The sequence below is a fragment of the Pyrgilauda ruficollis genome, unplaced genomic scaffold, assembly GCF_017590135.1.
Source record: "Pyrgilauda ruficollis isolate IOZ18807 unplaced genomic scaffold, ASM1759013v1 scaffold134, whole genome shotgun sequence".
Classification (NCBI taxonomy): Eukaryota; Metazoa; Chordata; class Aves; order Passeriformes; family Passeridae; genus Pyrgilauda; species Pyrgilauda ruficollis.
This window is the reverse complement of record NW_024511877.1, coordinates 608,883-631,650: the sequence shown is the minus strand read 5'-3', so window position 1 is coordinate 631,650 and position 22,768 is coordinate 608,883. Positions and strand designations below refer to the sequence as shown.

Genomic DNA, 22,768 nt, shown 5'->3' with positions numbered 1-22,768 from the left:
TGGGTTGGAAGGGATCTCTGGAAGTTACCCAATCCCAGCTCCCTGCTGAAACCATGTCCAGTAAATTTGGGTAAATCAGAGCCCATCCTGCTGAGTTTGGAGACTCTGTAGAGGAGATTGCCCAGCCACTCCAGGCACCATTCCAGTGCTTCATCACCTTCCTATCCACATAAATAAATAAATAAATGTGTCTCTGTGCTTAGCTGGGATTTTCCAGACTCCAGCTTGTGTCTGTGGCCTCTTGTCTTGTCATTTGCACCCTGGAGAAGACTTATTTCAGCCTTCCCTGCTGACCAGCAAACTGAGTACTGGAAGGAAAAGTGGATATTCCTCAGTACAGCGGCATCCCTGTTAGGATGTTTTTGTTCTTTTCTTAAAATTGCATTTGCTTTCATTTTTAAATATTGTGACATAAATTCCTAAAGAAAATGTAATTTGACTAAAAACTGTAAACAGCAACAAACTCTTTGGAATGCAGGATTTCCTTGCTTCCAGGGTGTGGATTTGGAAGCGCATTTTATAGGATGAACTGGTTTGTGCCATGTCAGGTGCATAAATCCAATCTGCTTGTGTTTTGCATTTTGTATGCACCTTCTGCATCTTTATTAATGGAATGCCCATTCAGTAAGAGATTTTATATCATCTTAGATATGTGTTGGAAACAGCACATGGAAAATTAGGACTCAGCCTGCCTGCTTAGCCCAGCATGTCCATAGCTCTGCTGGGGTGTCACCCTTGCCTGTCCCTGTGCATGGCAGGGTGTGAGGGCTGGTGCCAGCCTGGCTCATCTTCCCCTGGTGCCCCAGGGCCAGGGGACAGCACCAGTGAGTTCCAGGCAGACAGACATCCCCCTAACCAGCCCTGGCTTGTAGCAAGTGCTTCAAGTGTCCTTTAGAATTTTCCTTGCTCCTTCAAACTTTAGCTTTTAAGAAGTCACTTTTTGTCCTGGTTTTGTTGCACTGCTGTTGGGAGTATCTGTCAAAGCCATGGCATTCCAAAGGATGTAAGCTGGTCTGCTCCTCAGCTTTCTGCTGTATCCTGGCACCAAGTGAATGCTCTGACCCTGCAAATAACACCAACCTCCATCACTGGCAGTGGATGAATAGTTCCTAATTGCTCAGTTCAGGCTGGGCTTTTTCAGTTTTCGGCACTGGAGACTTTCCTACTCCTACAAAACTACTGATCCTGGCATTTTTTTCAGTTGATAGGGGTTTGATGATACCTCTCTCCTCCTAGTCACCTTCCAAATTTGGAAGTTCTTTTTATAGTGGCTTCGCCAGAGTGTTAGTATTCTCATGGACTGCCCATGGGAATGTGCTTCTAATTTTAGTTTGTCCTCTACATGTCTGTCTCCTTTAAATGCATCCAGCTTCTCATTCCAGCCACTCTGGGCCAAGCATGACACTCTGCTCCTGATACTTATGCGTTGAAGGTGTTCTGGTGTTGCATTGTAAAAAAATCCACAGCTCCTGCCCTTGTGCTGCACAGCAGTGAGTAGCACTTGTGTCTCAGCGATTGTACCACCCGAGTAGTGCTGTTTAATTAATAGGTTTGGTGTGCATTTATTTCCTAGGTGACCTTGAGACTTATTTAATTGTGTTTCAGCAATTTATACTTGGTCTGATGTCGATGGTGTTAGTGCTGGGGTTCTGTTGAATTTGACTGTGCAGTCTTGCTGGGAAGGACTTGATGGATGATCTGAAACCATAATTGTAGCTGACTGGCTTGCAGCTATCTTTTGTAGTGTATATGTATTTTAGGAGTTACTGGATGTGCTAAATGAGAGGAATATTTAGAAAGAGATTTCAACTGCAGCTACTAGTCTGGGTTTGTGAATACAGACCGGCTTCTGCTCTCTCCTGCAACATTTCTATCCAAGTCTGTGGGTTGTCACTGAGCTAATTACAGTCTTACAAATGGTCCCACGGGACAGGACAAGCTCTCTAATTTTCATTTATTGTGAGACTGTGATTAAAAGACAATGGCAGTTTCTCATCACAAGCCTCAAGTTTGTCATTTATTAAGTCAATATGCATTCCCTGCTTTTTGTAAAACAAACACTTGGAATCATTTGGGATCATCACTCACTGGTGAACACGCACGTTAGGGAAATGCCAGTAATTTATAGTTGTCTCCAGCTGTGGTAGCATCACTTACTGTGCTAGTTAATTGATAGAGGGAGAAGGCACGTTCACTCAGAACATAATACAGATGCTTTTGAGCCCAGCCCAGTGGATAGAGATGGAGTGGCATCACTGTGGTAACACTCTGTTTGGGCACCATGCTTTGGGTCGCTCAGTGTGACACTGTTAACTTACTGAGAGCTCCTACTGCTCTAGTGTTGCTTGGCTAATGTAGAGGCTTTGGGTTCTCCAGCTTACAGCAAGGTTTTGTTCACCACATGGGATGGATGGATGGATGGCTGCAGCACCACACAGACAGAAACAGGAGACCAGTTACCTAACCTGACTTTGTTCTGCTCTGACACTTTTCAGACTGTGCTTTTTCACATTTGCTCTGAGTGTAAGAAACAGATTCAGTCTCTGCATTTCCCCTGTTGCTACCATAAAGAAATTAAGAGGGATAAACCTCAGTGGTATGGGTGGAGCTGTCTCTGGGATGCTCCTATTGCTCCCATTCAGAATGTTCAGGATTCATGGTTGTGAAAGAGGGCACCAAGGACAGAGATGTCATTATGTGATCATGCTTTAGGCCTGTTGTATTCATTTTAGGTCTTTTTCCTCAAAGCTGGTAACACAAAATTTGGGGACCTGGTCCTATGGAATTGGGAATTTAACCTTCTTTGCTTGCACAGATATAAAAATCCCCATCAGATATAGGCAGGGAGAAGGTGGATTTACAGTGATACTGTATAACATGAGAAAGTAATAGTTAATTCCACAAAACACAGAATTCTCTGTGAAATTGACTTTATTGTCCTGGAACTAATTTTCTGCTGAAGCAGATCGACAGCCTGCCAAATGCTGCCATCACTTCAGAATAAACCATTTTCTCATCTCCAAGGGCCGCTGTGCATTAGAATAGTACAGAGCATAACTGAGAAGTGATTTAGAGAAAATGTAGATTAGGTCTGGTTCGAGAGAAGACCTGGTATCTTAGCACTTCTTTTGGTTTTAAATAAGGTTTTTAATTTGGAAGAGTACTCAGCATTCAAGTGGCACTTTGTGGTACTTAGTATTGCCATCACAGTGCCTGGAGTCTGTCTTAGTCCCTGGAGTGGAGGATAAGTGATTTGGCTGTCCTGTTACCAAACCAAATAAACACTCATTAAAAGGTGGCACCTGCTGGGATTAAGTGAATTGGTGGTTGTGCTTCAGTGAGTTTTGCATGGGTCTTCAGAAAATGAGCTCAGATCTGTCTGATGTTTATAACCACATCACTGAGGGGTGTGATGTGTCCTGTAATTTATGGGGTTTTGACTTCCCATAGAAAAGATGATGCAAGGTGTGATCCTCACTGCAAATCTGGAATATTCAAAGATCCCACCGATTCCGTTTGGTGTAACGCTTCCTGCACAGTGATTATTAATGCTACATTTACCACATAGGAAGTAGAATTTTAGGTCTGTCTGCGTTTCAAAGCTCCCCCAACTTAATCAAAACCTAATTTATTTTTAAACTGACATAGTTATTTCTTTGTGGCCACCTACTGCTCTGTAAACTGGGAAATTGTTTCAGTTTAAATTAGCTGATGCTTTGTTTTAAGCTGAATTAAGAGAGCATAAACTTTGATTTTATGCCAACATAATAACATAAACTAGAACATTTTTCTCTTGTCGACAAAGGTCTTAACAAGTAGTATTTGTAGTGCTCACTCCACAGTCTACAAGAAATAAGAGCAAATAAAGTTCCTTTGTATAGTCTTTTGTCATCTTCCCATAGGGAGGGTTGGCAAGAATTCCTAGAGACAACTTTATTTGAAAATGAACTTTAAATGTTAACAGTTTAAATGTTATTTACTCAAGCTTGAGGTAGAATGAACTTTGACTTGAAAGCTATTTATTGTTTACAAGGTCTTCTATATAGTTTTTATGAAAAACAGAAGCACAGTAGCAGCTTTTTCTGAACATCTGTATTTTCAGGTGACCAGCAGGACAGTAATGATAATTTTGACATGTAGATATGTATGTGCTGAAAAACTGCATTCAGCCTGTTTTATGCAGTGTCTAACAGATATTTGAGGGCAGAGCCTACAAGAGAGGGTTTTTCCTTGTTCACATTCCACAGCTGGTGCTGGGCATTGGATGAGGCAATTCCAGTGCACTTGTGTTTTCTGTCCCCCATCACTGCAATGCTTTAGCAGTGAAATTTGCTGGTCTGGTTTTCTCTCCAGATGCATGTTTCTTGTTCCTATCTGTTGTAGGAAATGGAAACTTCAGCCTCATGGAAATATGATTGTGGGTTCTTTGTATAGCTGCAATGAAACTTGTTGGAATTCCTTGACCATGAGTGTCAGGGATTTGTTTCTGCAGGCATCATTAGTCTCCCTTATTTACTTTACAATGCTGCTTTGCAGAGCAGTTCTGTGTCTAGAATGAAGAACGTGATAAAAGCACATCTCTGTGTGCAAGATGATTACTTACCTGGGAAGCTGCTGTGGCAGATTCTTTACTGGCTCATTGACCTGCAGGTCCTTGTGAGCTGTTGTAGCAGAAATCAGAGCAGACACTTTCATGGAGACACTGGGTCACACTGGAGTTCTGTGCCTGTTCTTCCCAACAGATGCATTCCATATGGAAGGAACTTCTGCAAATGTTTACAAGTGTTTATTTGTGGGAGTGGATTTGTTGCAGCTTTTTGTTCCTGTCAGGTTCTTAGAGTGGTTAAGTGCCTCGGAACAGCCAAGGGGAATTTTGTCTGTGGCCATTTGCATCACAGCTGGGGGAAAGGAAATCCTTAATAATTAAGGTTTGTATTCCATTAAATAGCAAATGGCCTGCTTGCTCTGTTGACATTACAGAATCATTTATTAAATTCCTCATGAAGGTAGTTTGTTAAAAACATCTTCTTTACCATAATTTATTGATCATATTCCATCAAAGTACCAGGACACTCTTGCAAATAGGTTGTAGAAACATCTTCTGTTTCAGTTATTTTCTCTGTAATATATCTGTTTACAGCAGAAAATTCCTGTTTAGTCGCAGATTTCAAAGTACTTCCTTTCACAAAATGAATATTTGTGGTTTAAGTCAGTACTGGGTTTGGGTTTATATTATTCTTTTCTTTTTTTAGCCTGAATTTTTTTTTTTATTTTAGCACTATTAGTAGATTGAAAAATTCTGTGCATCTTGGGGGGAAGAAGTGAGCAGGAGTGTCATATTTCCATCAGCCTTCGGAAAGAGAGGGCAGAATGTTTGTTGGTGGTTCACTGATTGAATGAGGATAAGTTTGCGTGTGATTTCTGTCAGGAAGAGGGGAATTTACAGGGCATTTAATTCATCAGACCTGAGAGCTGGTTCTTCAGCCTTGCTGTGTTTCCATCATGCTACAGAGTAGGTGTGATATAATCACCTGGAGGATAACTGGGGGAGAAGGGCACAACGCTTTAGCTGCCTCTTGTTGCCAGAAGGAGCTGTTTTAGAAGCCCTTGTTCACCTAAAGCAGTGAGAGACCAAAAAGCCATGACTGTGTATACAAGTACTAAGTTTTCAGTATTCCTTTGGTCAAAGTTGGGATTAATTACAAATATTTTTGTTAGGATGTTTGTATAGCAGTGGTCACTGGATTCGAATTGTATACAAGAATTAGATTATTACTCAGTTATTAAATTGATATCTGACATAAACATCAATAAAGCTATTTTAATTTTTTTTTTCTTTCCACAGTTCTTCTAATCAACTTTCAAATGAATTTTACTAGGTTACCTTGAATCCACAAAGATTTTGGTTTTACTTGTTGGTCTTTACTCTGATAAAGTAATGCTTTTAAAACGAAAAAGTTTTAGGCAATTTAGCTGTAGTTGTTGCTGCTACTGAATTAAAGATTTAGCCTAGGTTTTCTGAAGGTAATTGTTACTAAATAAAGGTGCCTTAAATACGGTGGTAATTGCTTTGCAAACATTGTCTAGGGCTGCTTGGGGCATACCTGGCTCCTGTGTGAGAGGTTTCTTTACTGTGGCTCCCCTTGAGTCATGCCACAGGATTGCAATTTTCTGCTTTCCTTTTTGTTTAAAATATTTAAAGTAGAGTGACTTTGTTTTCATAAACTGATGCTTTTAAATACCTTGGAGCTTGGTCCTCGTGAAAGGGGAGCATTTAAAAAATAAACCTACATGCGTCTCTGAGTGGTCATTATGTAAATTGTTTATATGTCTGTCTTTAATGTATTTTAGGAGAGGAGAGCCAAGAAGGGAGGCTGTGTCCTACCCAATGGTTACAGCTCCTCAGTAGCTAATTATGTTGATGTGTAGGCCCTACATATTATTTATATAAATCTGTTCCCAGGGTTTTTTAGCACTGTAAATATTAAAAGGGATAAAGCTTAATTTTTAAATATTGGGCAATTGCATTGCCTCCGTTGAAGTACACTGTGTGGTTTCCTGAGCCTGTTAATTTTAATTGATGTAACATCTCTGTTACAGCTTGTCCTTTTGTTAGTTAACACTCCATGAAATTCTTGTGTCTTTATTCCTCTTCTTACATCTTCTGATGAATGCAAAAATAGTTAAAAAATGTTAGTGCTTAAAGCATCAACACTGGCAGCTGAGACATCAGTTTGCTCGTAGCAAAAATTTGTGTCAGACTTGCTTTTAATCCGTGCAGTTATCCTCATAAGGCTTAATGTGATGACATTTGTAAGGCTTTTTGTTGCTTTGTAAAAAATCTTGTAAAACTTAGAAAAGCAGGCCTTCAGCTGCTAAGAGGCGTTGGCTCACCCTGAAACACAAGATCTCCAGTAAATGACATGGTTGTATATTAAATGAAGACATGAAGGTGCAGGTGTACATTTTAGTTCCCTGCTCTTCTGTGCAACGACTCCATACAATTGTGCTGTTAAATATTAAAGGTGTGTAGCTCCAGCTGTTCCTTTTAACTTTATGGATCCAGGATATAATTCCACAGAAGTGCTCTGGGCACGTGTGCACACAGAAGTGCACACACACCTGTGTTATGGTGCACTGAAAAGCAACTAAAGCCTGTGGGATAAAGAGATAATTGTCAGTTATCTGCTTTACATGGGGACTCCCAACACAGAATTAGATGTTTTGGAATACCTCTTGGGTTTTTGTTCTTTTTTTAATTGGTTAATTTTATCTGGGAAATTTTATTTTTAAAGACTGTCAGTCTTCACCTACCAGGAATGAAACAAGAGTGTCACCATGACAAAAGAGCTGTTAATTCGAGGCCATCTGCTTTGACATCAGTACCTGGAGTCACTCAGCCTCTGTGCAAAATGTGATCTTTTATCTGCTTTGACAAGTAATTTTTCATTTTCTCTGTAGCAAGAATCTTTTGCCAGTGTGAACACTTTGGCCAAGTGACTTCTCCACGTGGATGCATGCAGTTAGACTGGCATTTAATCAGAATACAGTTGTTTATTGTGAGGGCCTTGATGGGGTGGGTTTTGCTCACAAATGAATAATTTCGGTATATATGGCATTTTGTTCATAGTATTCAACACCTGCTGTTGCAGTGCCTTGGGGGAAAGGCAGTATTTCCAAATAATAAATTCTCTAGTTATTTTTTGTCGTAGTTGAGACAGTCATAATACAAAGCAACACGCTCCACTTTCAGAAGGCTTCAAACTGTTTTTATTCTAGCATGCATGCTTTTTATACATTCTTACAAAACTCCTAAGTTTACACTTTACTCATTGGTCACAAAAGATAAACAAAGTGCTCGTTGGAGCAGGCAGTTGCAGGTTTCTCTTATTTATCCTCCTTTCTTTCTTGGTTTGTATGTCAACACCCTTGGTAGAGAATTCTTTTGCAGTAAACATGGATCCTCTTATCAAACTTCTTTCTGGCTCACAGTAGTTGCTGTAAAACCTCTTCCACAATTTTCCCCATCATTTCTTACTGTACCAGTTTTTGAGATGCAGATGAATAGGATTTTTTTGTCAAGTTTTTGGCCCTAAATAATTGTGAATTTGCACTGTAATAAAAAATTACCCTTTGAAGGAATTTGTGAGTTACACAGTTTTGGTTTACTGTTGCTGAATACAGACCACCTGCTAATGGTGTACACAGCACTGCTGATTTGCATAAAGTCATTTAATGACTAAGTATTGCTTTTTACTGCTGGTGTGTTTTGACAGCATTGGGGGAGGATTATTTTCTTAAATATGCAAAGCATTAGTCTGTGTTTAGTGTTGTTCAGAAATCAGCTGCCCTAGAGCATTGCTACTGTACTAATCTTAGCAGATTAGCCTCTAAATATTTCAGACTCTTAGGTAACAGCTCTTAGTAGTATTTGCCAAGTTCTCTTTGCTGTACCTGATGAGCTTTATTATTGAGGGCCCCAGGCTTCCGTGGTCTCAGCAGAACAGGGTTTGAGATGAAATGTGAGTGTAAGGAGCAGTAAGGACAGCACAGACTCCATTTGCGTGCCGAGTTCCCTGCCTGGGAGCTATAGCTGTGACTCTTATGCACCACTGATTTAAGGGGTTTGGTGGCTCAGCAGAGATTATTTATACCATTTAGACCAGGCATTCAAAAGAGGATGTGGGGACACGAGGGAGGTGCTGAGAATGAGGCTGCAGTGAAGCTGTTTTGTTTGAAGGAGGCAGATCAGTGCTAGCAGCAGCACTCCTGAGCAGTGGGTCACAAACTTTTGCATGCTCAGTTCTGCTTCCTCATGCAGGGTTATTGTGTTTACCTTGGGATCCCAGCACATTTCCCTTGGGATCCAGATTAAAAGCTGTAGGATGAATGCTGGCTTTGGTCTCTGTTCTTGGCTGTAAAGGCTCCTGCACTGGTGTCCATGAGAGTTTCTGCTAAAGTGCAACCAGTAACTTTATTTTCCATCCCTTGTCACTTTGCTTTATGCAGTAGAATAGAAAAAGTGGCAAAGGGTGACTTTGCAGGAAGATGTGAGTTCTGACAGTGCTAAGCCACAGCAGATCTTCTACTTCTCAGCCAACAATTGTGCTGAGAACAAGGCTTGCTTTGTCAGAGACAGCACAGCAGAAAATGCTTATAAATAGGTGTTTGAAATAGAAAATGGAGTGGTTCAAGTATGAGTAAAAAACATATTTGGTTATGGCTGTTCAGTCACTGAGGGGTTTTTTCAATTTTTATTATGCTTTTTCATTTTCAAATGCAACCATTTATCCCATATGCATTGGTACCAATTCATAGAACACCCAAAGTTAACTGAAGCTGTTCCATGAAGTTCCTTCCATTAAGTAATGAAGTTCATTTTTTGAAAGGGTTTGGGGTGTTTGTTTTTTATTTCAGTAAGTGGTATATGTAAGATGTGCATAAATACTGTAATATGCTTTTGGAAGTGAACATGGAGGGAAAGCATCCTTTGCCCTTTTTCATCATTGCAGGAAAGCAGAAACTTGAAGAAGTAATTTGCATATTTCAGCAGATATGACGTAAGCTTTTGTGACTTTCAAACCCATTTTAAACCTCTACTACTGATGAATGTGCCCTGTAACTTCCTAGTGGTGCACTAATCTGAGACATCAAATTTCACAGAGTTACAGGATCAGTGTCTCTGGGCATCCACAGATCCTAATCTCAACTACCAAAGGGAAAATCAGTGTCTTTACCATTGGCTGTGTTAATCCCTTTCCATGCTCTGTTCATCAACACAAGGAAGGGGATTGCATAGAGAGAGTTTTCCCCAAAGAGCACCTCTGGTTGTTTGGCACCTCAGTGCACATCTGTGCAGCTGCTGTGCTGACCATGCAACATAACTTTGGTGTGAAGTTCAGTCTTCTCCAATAGTTTGTATCATGAACTAATTCAGATACCCAATTCAGCCAAATGATCACAAGCAGTTTCACACCTATATTGTAGGCAATAGGTTTAGATGTGGTTAAATATCTTTGTCATCAAGAATTTCTCTCTGTCTATCTACTGTTTGACTTGAGTCCTTGCCTGGAAAAATTTGATTTTCAGTGGAAGTATATGGAATACTATTATTTTGATTTGTTTTTTCTTTAAAGGCAGAAATTCAAAAAGGAAATCATAAAGTTATTTGGCCATTATATCAAGCTGTTTTCTGTGGGATAGGCACAAAATAGTGCTGTTCAGCAGAAAAAGTCACATAAAGGAGATAATTTTACTTTTGGGTCAGATTGGAGCAGGCCCACACTAATGGCTAAATGGAAGCTAATCAAGCTAATAGGAGCTCTCCCTGAAATTATTGTTAGGGTATTTCCAGGGTGATGATTGGAAAGTATTTCAGGTGAAAATCAGTGCTGAAGCCTAAGTGGGTTATTCCTGATGTTTTTGTGGGCTTACAGTATTCCTGCAAAAGGAAGGGCTGTAAGCTCCGTGGGTTCCTGTCAGGCATTCCATTGCTTAGGAGCAGTGACTTTGTCTGGGGTTGTTAAGCAGCTTCTCTGGAGGCCAGTAGAGGAGAGTGACCACAGGGCTACAGCAGGCAGGAGGAAAAGGAGCTGCCTTCATTTCCTTGCTGCCCTCTCATGTGTTTGTTAATAACAGCATTGATGAAATATCTGCAGTTCATAATGAGTTGGTCTAACTGAAATCTTTTCAGAAAAAATAAATCAAACTGTTAGTACTGATGAATGCTTTGTGACTCTGAAGAAATAGGAATGGCAGTGTGAGCTTCTGATGGCAGTTAATATATTGGATGAATAATCTCTGTAATTGCTGCCTTTTGGTTTGTCATGCCTGAATCCTGCCTGATAGGGGTGTGTGAAGAACTGTATCTGTCTGCAGTGACTGCACAAATGCTTCTTGTAGTGCATCCCCTCTTAAACTTAGTGAGCATTTTCTCACATTGTCATCCCAGCATCCCTTGTTTTTCCCATGGCAGCTGAGTGCAGGCAGAATGTCTGGGCTGTGCTGGATTAGCTTCGGTGCTGTTGTGCCCCTTTTGCTCTGCACTAGGGATTGCTCTCCTCTGCCCTCGCTTATTTGGAATTTTCACTTCACAGACATAACCATGTGCCTCGATTGACCAAAGATGCCAACGTAAGCACTTGCCAAAAGGCAGCTCCCATCTTCCCCAGCTGCCTCAGCCTGTTTTCCTTTTCAGAAACAATCAGGGGCATATGAGCCTGATTCAGAGAAGGATTTGTTCCATCTCACTTCTGTGATTCAGGCATTTGGGAGGAAAAGAAAGGAAAAAAAAGAATGTGATCCTTGAAGAAGATATCCTTCAAGATGTGTCAGACTTGAGTTTGGCTAGCAAGGAGTTAGGATCCTCAGGCTGAGCAAAACATCGTCCATCATCTCAAACAACAGCCTCTTTCTAGTCCAAAGGGACAGATCTGTGGTTCTGCAGGCACTTGGAACCAAGTCCTGTTCTAGAGAAGGGAATGACAAACCTGGGCACCTCCTGCTTCAGGCAGACACCAAAGCTCAAGAAGCCCCTTTCTGTGGTACCGTCCTGGCCTTCTTGGTAACAGGGATATGACAGCAGAATGTTGCTCTGGATTGAAAAAGCCATGCTTTGAGTTCCTACTAGTCTATTTAATGATTTTTCTACCAAGAAGGATCATTTGCTATGTATAAAGCTTAAGGAGTTGTTAACTTCTTTGTAGATGTATATGCAAAGCAGACCGACTGCACTCCAAATTTTACAGGTTTAGGGCTGTATAACATCTGTGACCTACCCAAGGGGCTTTACTAAATCCCTTTTCATAGGTAGTATCTTTGATGCTGCTGTACAATGCCATGTGCCCCACAGCCAGATGTTTTAGGGGTCTCAGTCCTCAGCTAGAAATGTCAAGATGCTCTTCTAAGCTGGTATGTGGTGTCTCATCCCACATTTGGTTTGCTTTAAAGACAAGACATTTGGGAATATTGAAAGCTCAGCTCAATGCAAGCAGACAGAAAGCTGATTTGGGGATGTTGAGAGGTTTTTTGGGAGGGTGGAGGGTAGTGTTGGCTGGCCCCTTCATAAAAACATGGAGTAATCTGAAATACAGAACCAGCCAAAACCACAAACTCTGATTTAGACCTACTTGGCTCTTCTGAATCATCATGAGTTCTGCACACTGAGTCAGCCAAGAGCTGGTTTTCTCTTCAGTATTGTGTAAACACAAGATGTTTCTCTGGGCTAAATATTATTAAGTTTAAAAGTCATGTTTATTTGTCCTGTATAAAAAATGATTAATACAGAAAGTTATCATCTGGGGAGATCTGAAAATTCTTTTCTTTTACGTTTTCTTGCTCAGCCCAGCTTTGAACACAGATCGCTTTTAGGGTGCCCTGATTTTTTCATTTGGTTCTATAAGTGATAATTATTTGGGTCAAACTACTGACGAGGCTTCCTGTATTACCTTTGGAAATTGCAACTTCATTTAAAGTAATTAAGGAAAACCACAGGACTAATTCATAGTTGTACCATGATGTGGTGTGAATTCTTAAAATTCAAAGGGAAGATTGTGCAGCTGATGAGCACATTTTCAGGGAAAGCTGTAGATCTGGACACAGAGAGGGGTATGGAAACGTGGCCCGGGGGCTTAGTTAGCATGCTCTGTGCTGGCCAGGAGATTTCTCTCTTTGCAACTCTTCACAGTACGTGTGAGACATTGTTAACAAACCCTGGAAGGTTGTTACTCTGCTGAAATGTGTGACTAATTGTGGGGGGATTTTCCTCATCTTGCTTTATTTACAAGTTCTAGCATGTAATACTGCCGAGAAAAAGGTTGTATGACCTTGGGAAAGTAAGAGTTATGGAAAAGGCAATTCTGAGGGTAGGGAATTCAAAAGGAAGCCCCACACCCCACAGCTGAGAACGTGCAGAGATGCAATACCAGCTCTGCAGCAGAATTATAACCCCCCTTCTCCCCAAACCAACAACAGCCATCAAAGACACGGAAAAGGTGACTGGTGTTTATCTTTTCTTCTCCCTTTCCATAGTGCGGCTCCATGACAGCATATCAGAAGAAGGATTCCATTACTTAGTCTTTGACTTGTAAGTATTTGTTTTGCATTTGTTTAGCATGTTGGGGATGGGCTGTTCAAACTTGGAGATGCAAGTGCAAGCTCATGAGATAAATGCCTGGTTCTGGTGTGATGAGCTGGACAAATAGATGGAAACTGCTGCAAGGACAGGAACACAGTTGGTCGTTTGCATGTGCAAGAACTCATTTGGAAGTGTTGCTGTAAGGATTCCATTTATTCCATAAAAACTAGTAAAAATCCACTGGTGAAGTGGATTTTAACATAAGGTGTAGGTATGCAAGTAAAAGTAATGTGCTACTTGCCAAAACAAAGCAAAGTTAGACTCAGAAAAAAATATTTGCTGCAAGCCACTTGTCTAAAGGAAAGATAAAAAAAGCATGTGGAACACTAATTTCTCTACAGAAAATCTCAAGTGCTGGATTAAAAAGGCCTGAGTTTAGAGAGGGAAAGATTCTTTTAGTGTTTCATTCCTGATTGATGTCTTACTGCTTTATAATGTTTCATTTTGACACCACTCAGTATGTAAAGTGCCCAACATATAGAAAGGAAGTTTCCTGCTGATATTGTCTTTTGTTTCAGGAATTTAAATCCCATGAGTTGTTCATGTAACGACTGGGCCTTTGTGGAGCTTGTTTTTTCCAGATAAGGCCTTTTAGTGGAAGCAGGGATGGTGACAGCACGAACTGTGTGTCTCAGGCTCATAACTTGAAAAGAGAAACTGATTTCCTCATTCTTCCCTGGCGTGGGCAAACTTTTCCACTCACTTGAAAAGTTACTGCTTATGGTTTTGGATATGGCCAAACCTGAATGATAGGGATTGTATTGCAAAACTGACTTACTTAAGTAAAATTATCTCTTTAAACTGTAAGTTTTTCCAGAGCAGTTTTAACAGACAGCACACTCACCCACCTACCCAAAGAGCTTTCTTAGGCCCCCCTGTGGTTTTACTGGTTAGAATGAGAATACATTGTTTCTCCAGAAATGGAATATAGCTCATTTCTGAGCCTACAAACAGAAGTATTTGCATTCAGCATGGCTAAGTTAGAGCCTGAACCTTCCTGCACACAAGCATGTTCAAGTTACATTCTGGTTTACTTCCTGAATTAACTTTTTTTAAAAGAAATCTGTAAAGACTTCTTCAGCACTAGATTTCAGACTAGAAATACACAAATATTAAAATAGTCTGTCTGCAGCGAAGGCATTTGGGATTCAGGAGTCAAATCCTAGCTGGGCTCAACAGAAGCTTGTATGTGGTTTGTGCCTGTCCCAGGTAAGTTGTGTGACTGTTGGCTTGGAAATGGCTCCAGGGCACAACACACATATTTGTTCTCTAACATGCACTGCGGTTTGTTTTGCTTTTTTTCCCCTTAAGGGCTACAAAGGAAATCTTTCTATGTGGAATTGGTAAAAGCTTCTTAATGCAGAACATTTCTAAGAAGTGCATGTAAAATTCTTAGTTCTAGGGACAATATCCCTTTTAAAAATAGTGGCAATTTTTTTTGTTGTACTGCTGCACTGTGAATAAGTGTGCCATACTGTAATTGCAGTTAGTCCATGTCTGCCTTAAATTTAATATATAATGCCAGACTTATCTCAGGGAGTTATGGTTGAGATGTGAACTAGAACATTTGAACAAGTTCAGAATTGTAGATAACAGTATCTAATTCTTGATAGTAAGGGAGCAAATAGAAGCCTCTGTTCAAGGTACCTATGTTCTGCAATAAAATGTTAATGCCTAACCCAAAGATACTGCCTTGGCAGAAAACTGGATTCCACAGGCAGTGTTCTGCCTTGGCTGGAACTTGCTCCGTTCCCATTCAGGGCAAGCAGAGGAGCAGCCTCAAACATTTATATAAAACTTTTATGTTTTGGCCATGTGGTTTGAGGGTTTTGTAAAAATCACTTATTTTGAAAAAAAGAAAATGTCTAAATGGCAGAGGCAGTGACTCTGCTGACTGATAGTTGTTTCTGGAGAAGCAGCAGGTTGCATTCTTGAGAAACTATTGCCAAATTACTGGGATTGGCTGTTCACAGTTAATTTTTCACATCCACATGAAATCATTGCTTTAATGCTCATAGTATTATTTATGAGTGAAACTTCACATTTTACAAACATGTGGTTCCTGCCCTGTTGACAAGTACATAAGAGCTGCCATGATAAAAAGGTACTGTATGCACTTCTTGAGCACACAGGCCAAGAACCTGCTTTGCTTTATTTAGTTTTTATTCAGCAGGAGCCTGACTGTGGTGTAACACTGTCATTCCACCCACACATGCCATCATGTCATTTTCTTAATGATTTCTTTCAGACTGTGTGGGATTTGGTACGGCTGTTTCCTCAGAAATTTCTTTCAGACTTCATCCCACGTAAGAAACTGAAGGGGAAGACTGCCCTTTCTGTGGATAGGAAAAAACAATCATTGTTACTTTCTGGTTTGAATTTCCAGTAATTTCTTTGGATTAAATGCCAAAGAGATGTCTGCAGCCTGTTGCTTGACTTATATACCTCAGGCTGTGCTTTTACCTGGAGAAAGAAACAGTGCTGAATGTTCTGGCCGTGCTTTTGGGTGAACAGTTCTGCTGTCAGATGGGAAGGGGGGAGTCTCTGGAAATCCATGTGGAAAATGGGTATTGAACAATGAATTTCATGAATTTAATAATGGACTTCATGAAGTTTTTGCTCCCCTTCCCTATTGGTTAAGGCAGCTGCAGTCAGGATTTGCGTCTGTTGGACCATTTCAGTTGCTAAGCACGAATGAGACTGTCTTCAGTCTTAATGATGTTAGATGAGTTCAAATCCAATCAATTCTGTCAGTATTAATTGCTGTATCTGAATGGAAACAGCTGTAGCACTTGAAAACTCTCTTGTGCAAGTCAATGAGATTCTCTATTTTCAGTGTCTCTCGTTTTAATGCACTTGATCAGATGCAACAGTTGGTATGTTAAGAATCCTGGCCTTGCTTTTAGATTCTAACTGCAGGGACCATACTGTGTAGAATAAACAGAAAATACAAAAAAATAGCCTAATTGGGAAAATGGTGTTTGCCTCAGGTAAGTGCCTGGGCCTCTATTTCAGAAGTGGAAAGGCCACAGATGAATTTAATAATTCTATGTCCACTCTAAGATGCTTCCTCCCAGTTCCCTTATCAAGGCAGTTGAAGTAAATGTAAGCTATAAACCACGTCAATCTGATCATCATCAGAGGCTGGTTTAGCTGTCTGTTTCTTCTAATTATTCTCTTATATTTGCAATTGTAAACCAGCAGTTTTTCTCAAAGTGGTGTTGCCACCATTTTGCTCTTTTGGGAGAGCTGTTCCTGAGGTATCCTTCAGAGTGACAGAGCGTGGGAACTGCTGACTGCTTGTTTGGTTGTCACTGAAATTCACCTGCTCTGTTCCTGCTTTAATCTTTTCATCGTTTAACAATGGTTGTGAATACCAAGCAAATGTTTAGTGTCAGCAAGTAAGATTTCATATCCCCTTCCACCGTCTGTGCTGGAGAAGAACAAACATCAATTTGGTATTCTCTTCCACTGAAAGGCACTTTGATGACTGAAGCTTCTTGTTTTCTTTCTTTAGCTTGGATCAAAAGTAAGTGTTTTAGGAAAGAGTAAGATCAAAGGATGCTTTGTTTTTTCATTCATCACAAAGTCAGAATTATTCCTCTTTACCAGAACTGTGGCAGACAAATATATATGCAAAAAGGAGTTATGAAAGACTGTCAAAATATGCATCAATCAAACATTTTGTGCTACAGCAACCAAAGCCAGTCTCTGGAAGGTAGAAGGCAAAAAGAGAATACAAATTAGGCAACGAGCTACTTTACCTCCTCTAGATTTTACTCCAGACTTTTGTACAAAATAGCATTCTGTTGCCTGAACATCTCTACGTTAAGAGACAGTAAGACATGAGCTCAGAAAAAGGATGGTGTAACCCAAATATAAATGAAATAATGAAAATCAAGTTCTTGAACTGGCCTTCTCCAGGAAAGGAGCAGGGCTGCTGGTTGAGCAGGGCATTTCTGTCATCATTTAATGTGGCTGAAAACTGGGCTCTTCAACAAAGTGTCAGCACAGCAGTTTGCAAGTGAATGTTACAGTTCTGAACATTGCCAGTATTCTCACCCTGAATTTTTTAATTCTAATAAACTTAACTGTATTCAATACTAATTGTGTTCACTGTAGTATAGATTTTTAAGCATCTTGAAGTATCTTGTTGCACACTCAAGCTTTTACGTTTGGGAATTTAATGGAAATGTAATGTGCTAATACTGGCATTCATAACTAGCAATGAAATACAAACATTGACCTTTCAATTATTTATGTAAGCACCTGAATATGTGAAGAATTGAATTTAGCTGTGCCAGTCTGTCAGCCCATGCCATAGGAGAGAAATGTTACAGGGAGGGTTTTCCTGTGCTCTGAGTCCCCTCTTGTGACACAGGCTCACAAGTGTTATGAAAGTACTGAAAAGCTCATTAATCTTCATCTTAGAAGGATTGCTAGAAAACTTCTCCTGATTTTAGCCCTATATTTGCTCATAGGTATTGTATGCTCATGTATTATTGTACCAATATTATCCCTTACAACTCCCCTCCAGGGAGATCCAGGCTAATGCTCGTCTTCAGTATTGATTTTCATCCCTCCTAACCTTTGTTTTGCCCAGCTAAACTGGGTTTGCTTCTCTGAGGGGATCTCATGAGTGAGTGACTGGCTAGCCTGGTAGCAATTTTTCTCTTCATGCTGCACATTCAATTCCCTTTTCTGAATTTGAGTGACCAGAACTGGTACAATATGAGGAGGGATTTTACATTGCTGTCACCCTACTCCAGATTCAGTTCAAGATTGTGGCATCATCCTGCTCAGGGCTCATTCTGGGCTGTGATCTTTGGGATAAAAAACACAATTTTATTGTTTTTAACTACTTTCTACCCTTAAACCATTGGTTGTACCATGAGCTCCTGAGTATGCAACGATGCACAGCCACTTCTGTTACTGGCCCCAGGATCATACAGTTCTTCCCTTGTATGTAACTTATTTTCAGTGGTGCTTTAACTAAGCTGTTCCTACTTTCTCCACAAAGATAAATGGAAATTTTCTAGGAAAAATCTGCTGTTAAACTGATTAAGGTACCCTGTTTGTACTGATACTTCCCTTCCAATTCAGTAATGCTCTTTCTAGCCACAGCACAAAAAGCCAGCCCCTCTGGCACCTGGGTACAACTCTGTTGTGATTTGATCTACACTGAAAGACCCTTTTCCTTTTTTAGCATTGTTGTATTTTAGCATTTCTTACCTTTGCCTAATATTGCTGTTTTCAAGTTATCCTGAACTGTACTGAGCTTCAGCCACAATTTTCCTGGCTGGTCAGTTCTTTATCCTTGTAGTTTTATTTCTTTTTATTTTTTTATCTTTCTTTTGACATCCCTAACTGATGTCTGGCATCTTGCCCAATACACTGCTGCCCTTGGCTTTTATTTGCTATTTATGATTGCACTTCCACCACATCCATTTTATTCATGGAATGATTTGGATGGACAAACCTTCCACTTTAGTTCCTGCACCTTGCTGCAAAACCTTTTGCATTTCTGTACAAATATTTCACTTACTCCTGTCTGACTTCTTCCTGTCAAGTTAATTTAAGGTGCACATTTTCACTTCTGAAATCTCTTTTTCCACATCTTGCTTTCTGTAACAGAGTCACTGGAGGTGAATTGTTTGAAGATATAGTTGCAAGAGAGTATTATAGTGAAGCAGATGCCAGGTAAGTAATTTGTTTTTCCAATGTTGCCTTTGATAATTCTAGGATAGTTACTTAAATAGATCCTGGTGTTTGGCATCAGTTTCCCAGCACAGTCTTTGAGACTCTAGGATTAGGAGTTTGTCAGTTTGAGCTCATGACCATGTGGTGGAGAACTCTTGAGTGGTCTTGGTGTCTTCTGATCTGGAAAAGCTGAAATTGGATCTCAATTAGTTAAAAATTTACCCATTGTTTCCTCTGCAAACGGGCCATAACAGTTCAAGTGTCTCACCCATGAATTCTTGAATTTGCTAATCAAAGTTTGAAGCATAAGTTGATCTTAAAAGAATTTTACATTAAATATGATTTTTTTGTTCTTGGTCCAGGAGTGCTAATTTCTTTTCCAATTAGAAAATTTTTGTTGTGTTTCATCAATAAGCAATTATACAGTGTGTCTCATAGTCTGAGCTCAAATATGAAATCTCTGGCAATTTTCTGCAAGTGCTTGTTGAAAAACTTGAATAATAAGTTGACAATTATCATAATTTGCATGCATAAAGTATCAGGGCCACTCATCCCATGTTTGTTTTCATACAATAATAATCTTAAATATTGTCATAAAATTAAGAAGCCTAAACATTGTGGTCAATTACTTTAAAGAAAATATGTTCTACCACCATGCTCTTCACATAAATTGATCTCTAAGTAAATTTAAAGAATCCTTACGCTTCTGTGTGTTTACAAACACACCCCCCAGCAATACATATTTAGTACATGCAATTTTAAATTATGCCTTTACATTTGGAAATCACTGGGACATGACCAGAAAGAATTAAGTATTCCTTACAATAGTAGTAGGATAATAATGAACAGACAGGAAGTTACTCTGAATATTAGGAAGTTTCCACTTCCAGATCTTACTGCATCTGTAGGAATGGTAGAAAGAGTAATACTTTAGGCATTTAAATAAAGAACAGCACATAGCAAAACACCCTGTAGAAGAGAAAACAGCAGTAGGGTTTAGCTGGGGTGGAACAAGAGGAGCTATGTTGAAAAATTTTTCAAATAATTTTTTCCTGCTGTGATTGAAGCAAATTTCCAATATTGATGCCAAAGGCCAGTATGTGTTGTCCTTGTGTGTTTTTAAGATAGTTGGGAATTAAAAGGAAAAATTGCAATGATGATTTCTTTTGTTCTAGAATTATAATATATTGGAAGGGGCTGTGCATATATATGTATATATATAACATATATATATACATTTTATTTTTCCAGTCAAAATTTGACCAAATAAGTGAAATATCTAGTTATGCTGCATCTCTGTATTTTGTATATTTATATCTATATATCTGTGTATATATAGATATATCTAGTGTGTGTATGTGTGTATCCCTCTAGCACTAGTTGCTGTTCTCTGTGGATGCCTCTCCCAGGACTGTCACACTGGTCTGCTCCTGCAAGCCCTTGCTCACGCCAGTAGTCTGTACTCAGGCAAACCGTGCAGTGAGTTGTGAACTACTTGCCTAAGAAAGGGTTTTCAGGCTTGGGCTCCAGTTACTGATTATGACCATTCCTTCTGAATTCCATGGTCAAAAGGTTTTGGATGAGCAGCATCTTGACTGCTGTGTATTACTTATTATCACTCACTTGTGCCACAACGGTACGTTTAAAAGAAAATGCTGAGCTTTTGTGGTGCCAAAAAACCATCTGAAAAAGTTCCAGTACTCTAAAATATTAATATTTCAGTTGTGCTTTTTTGGCATCGTGGACTGGCCAAAACTTGCAAACCTGAGTATGGGAAAATAGGTGCTAGTTCAGTTACTGAAAGCACCAAATTCAAACATTTGTCTTGATTTTTTAATGTGGATTTTCACTCCCCACGTGACTCCTAACTAAACCGGAGCTGGACACTATTTTTAATGAAAATGCATGCCACCTTTTTGAATGACTTGGCTTTATTCTACTAATCGTTTTAAGGAAACCGTTCAATTCAAAATGAAAAGTGTTTTGCTTTTCCTTAGCTTTTGACTTCTTTTGTTTCATTTGTTTTCTGTATATCATCTCATTTCTGACCATTTTCTTGTTTCAGCCCTTGTAATGTTAACTTCACCACCAAAAATTAAGAAAACCAAAACATGCCGCTAATTGTTTTACTGCCTCCACTTTATTTTTCCTGGCAGTTTTTGGAAACTGGAAAAAGCTTCCATACTGCTGAGTGAAAATACAGTCTGATGATTCTGTCTCATACGTGTCATATGTTCCGTGCTAAATGTCTTTTTTGGTTTGGTTTTGGTTTTTTGTTTTTTGGATGTGTTGGAGCTGGAACGATCTCAGCAGTATTGTTGTTCCAGTTCAAACAGCAATCAAGACTCGTCAAGAGGTGTAAAATTGTTTTTGTTCTTTAACTTTTTCTTTTAAGTTCTATTTTATTTTGTATTTAATGTGATTATGTGCCTTTAAAATGTTCTCCCTTCCATTCTGCCCTTGTATCTTTGCAGTCATTGTATACAGCAGATTCTAGAAAGTGTTAATCATTGTCATCTAAATGGCATAGTTCACAGAGACCTGAAGGTCAGTATCTGGTGCCCATCAATTGGATATAAGAATTCCGGGGTTTTCTTTCCGCTGGGTAGGGGCAGAGGGTGGGATGTCTGCGATGTTCCCTTGCCCATCCTATTCACCCTCCCAACAGCCGGTCCAACCATAATGCATGACGCCTCTTTCCAGTTTGCAAGTCTACAGGCCTAATATACATCACGGCAAGAGGGGGAACGATTGCCCAAAGCCTGTTTTTTTTGCCAAGGCGCTGGATTTTGCCCGCGCTGTGCCAGCTGCCGTGTGTGGGGCTGTCGGTGTGTGGCTGTGCGGGCGCAGGAGGTGACCCCTGCCTGTGATGTATGTCAGCTTGCAGATGTGACCGCCGCGGCTCAGCTGCGCTGCTGCGCTCGGCTGTGACGAGCCCTCAGGCAAGTGCCGCTAATTGCCGGCTCAATCAGGCGGCTAGGGGCTAATTATTGACCTGGAGTACCGGGCTTGGGATCTACCTCGCTATTTCTAACCATTTCTACAATTCTCTAATGCCTCTGTGAAGGCTCTGAGTAAGCGAGAAGGAAAAAGCCCAGACGATGCCAAATATTTAATACGACCTTGAATTAGTGGCAAAATTCCTTCCTTTTCAAAATTACCGTCACAAAAGACGTTGGTGTTGATTTCCGAGCAAAGCCGAGGCAGCCGCCCCGCCGCCTGTCTCTGAGGGCCGCCCCGCGGAGCCTGAGGCCGTCGTGCTCCGAGCGGGGCGGCGCGGGCAGGGCAGGCCGGGCCGGGAGCACAGCCACGCCCGGCCGCGCCCTCGGCCGCCGCCCCGCCGCCTGCTGCTGGAACTAACGGGCGGCCATGGTGTTTGCATGCAGTCATTGCATTCAGCAGATCCTGGAGGCCGTGCTGCACTGCCATCAGATGGGCGTGGTCCATCGCGACCTCAAGGTGAGTGCTGCTGCCCCGACGCCCTCCCGGAGCAGCATCCCTGCCCCACAGGGCCGCCAGCAGCCGAAATGTAAATGCTTCCCTCTTTTTGTTTTTCCCTTTGGTTCGTTTGTTTTTAACTTGGCTTCGCCTACATGTGAGAGCAAGCTCGTGCTCACCAGAGGGAATCTGCTCGAGGCTGGCTGTCCAGCACCGGGCAGTACAGGGAGAACAAGAGGTGCTTTTCAAGCGCTGTGTGTATTTGTTGAATACATGGTCTTCCTCTGTCATCCAGAGCTTTTGGGACAGGGCATGAGGGCAACTTCCCATCTCTCATCAGCAGAATCTGCAGTGCTTTTGGGAAGCACAGAAGCCTTTGCATGCTGTGCATTTTGTAGTGCCAGAAGGCCGGCTGCTCTGGGATCACTGACACACAGACCTCTCTCCTGAAGATGATGGCTGCGCAACAAAACATCTTTAAAAACCAGCAATTTC

The 22,768-nt window shown here is 40.6% G+C and overlaps 1 protein-coding gene across 18 annotated transcripts in view; it reads left to right on the top strand.

Moving 5' to 3' along the window:
* CAMK2D (calcium/calmodulin dependent protein kinase II delta) overlaps positions 1-22,768 on the top strand; it is a 121,198-nt gene that overhangs the window by 55,726 nt on the left and 42,704 nt on the right. For all 18 annotated transcript variants that reach the window (XM_041459353.1, XM_041459354.1, XM_041459359.1 and 15 more), the window contains exons 5-7: positions 13,030-13,084; positions 18,770-18,835; positions 21,310-21,382. In XM_041459353.1, the coding sequence (XP_041315287.1) occupies positions 13,030-13,084; positions 18,770-18,835; positions 21,310-21,382 (194 nt within the window). The remainder of the gene's footprint in view (positions 1-13,029; positions 13,085-18,769; positions 18,836-21,309; positions 21,383-22,768) is intronic.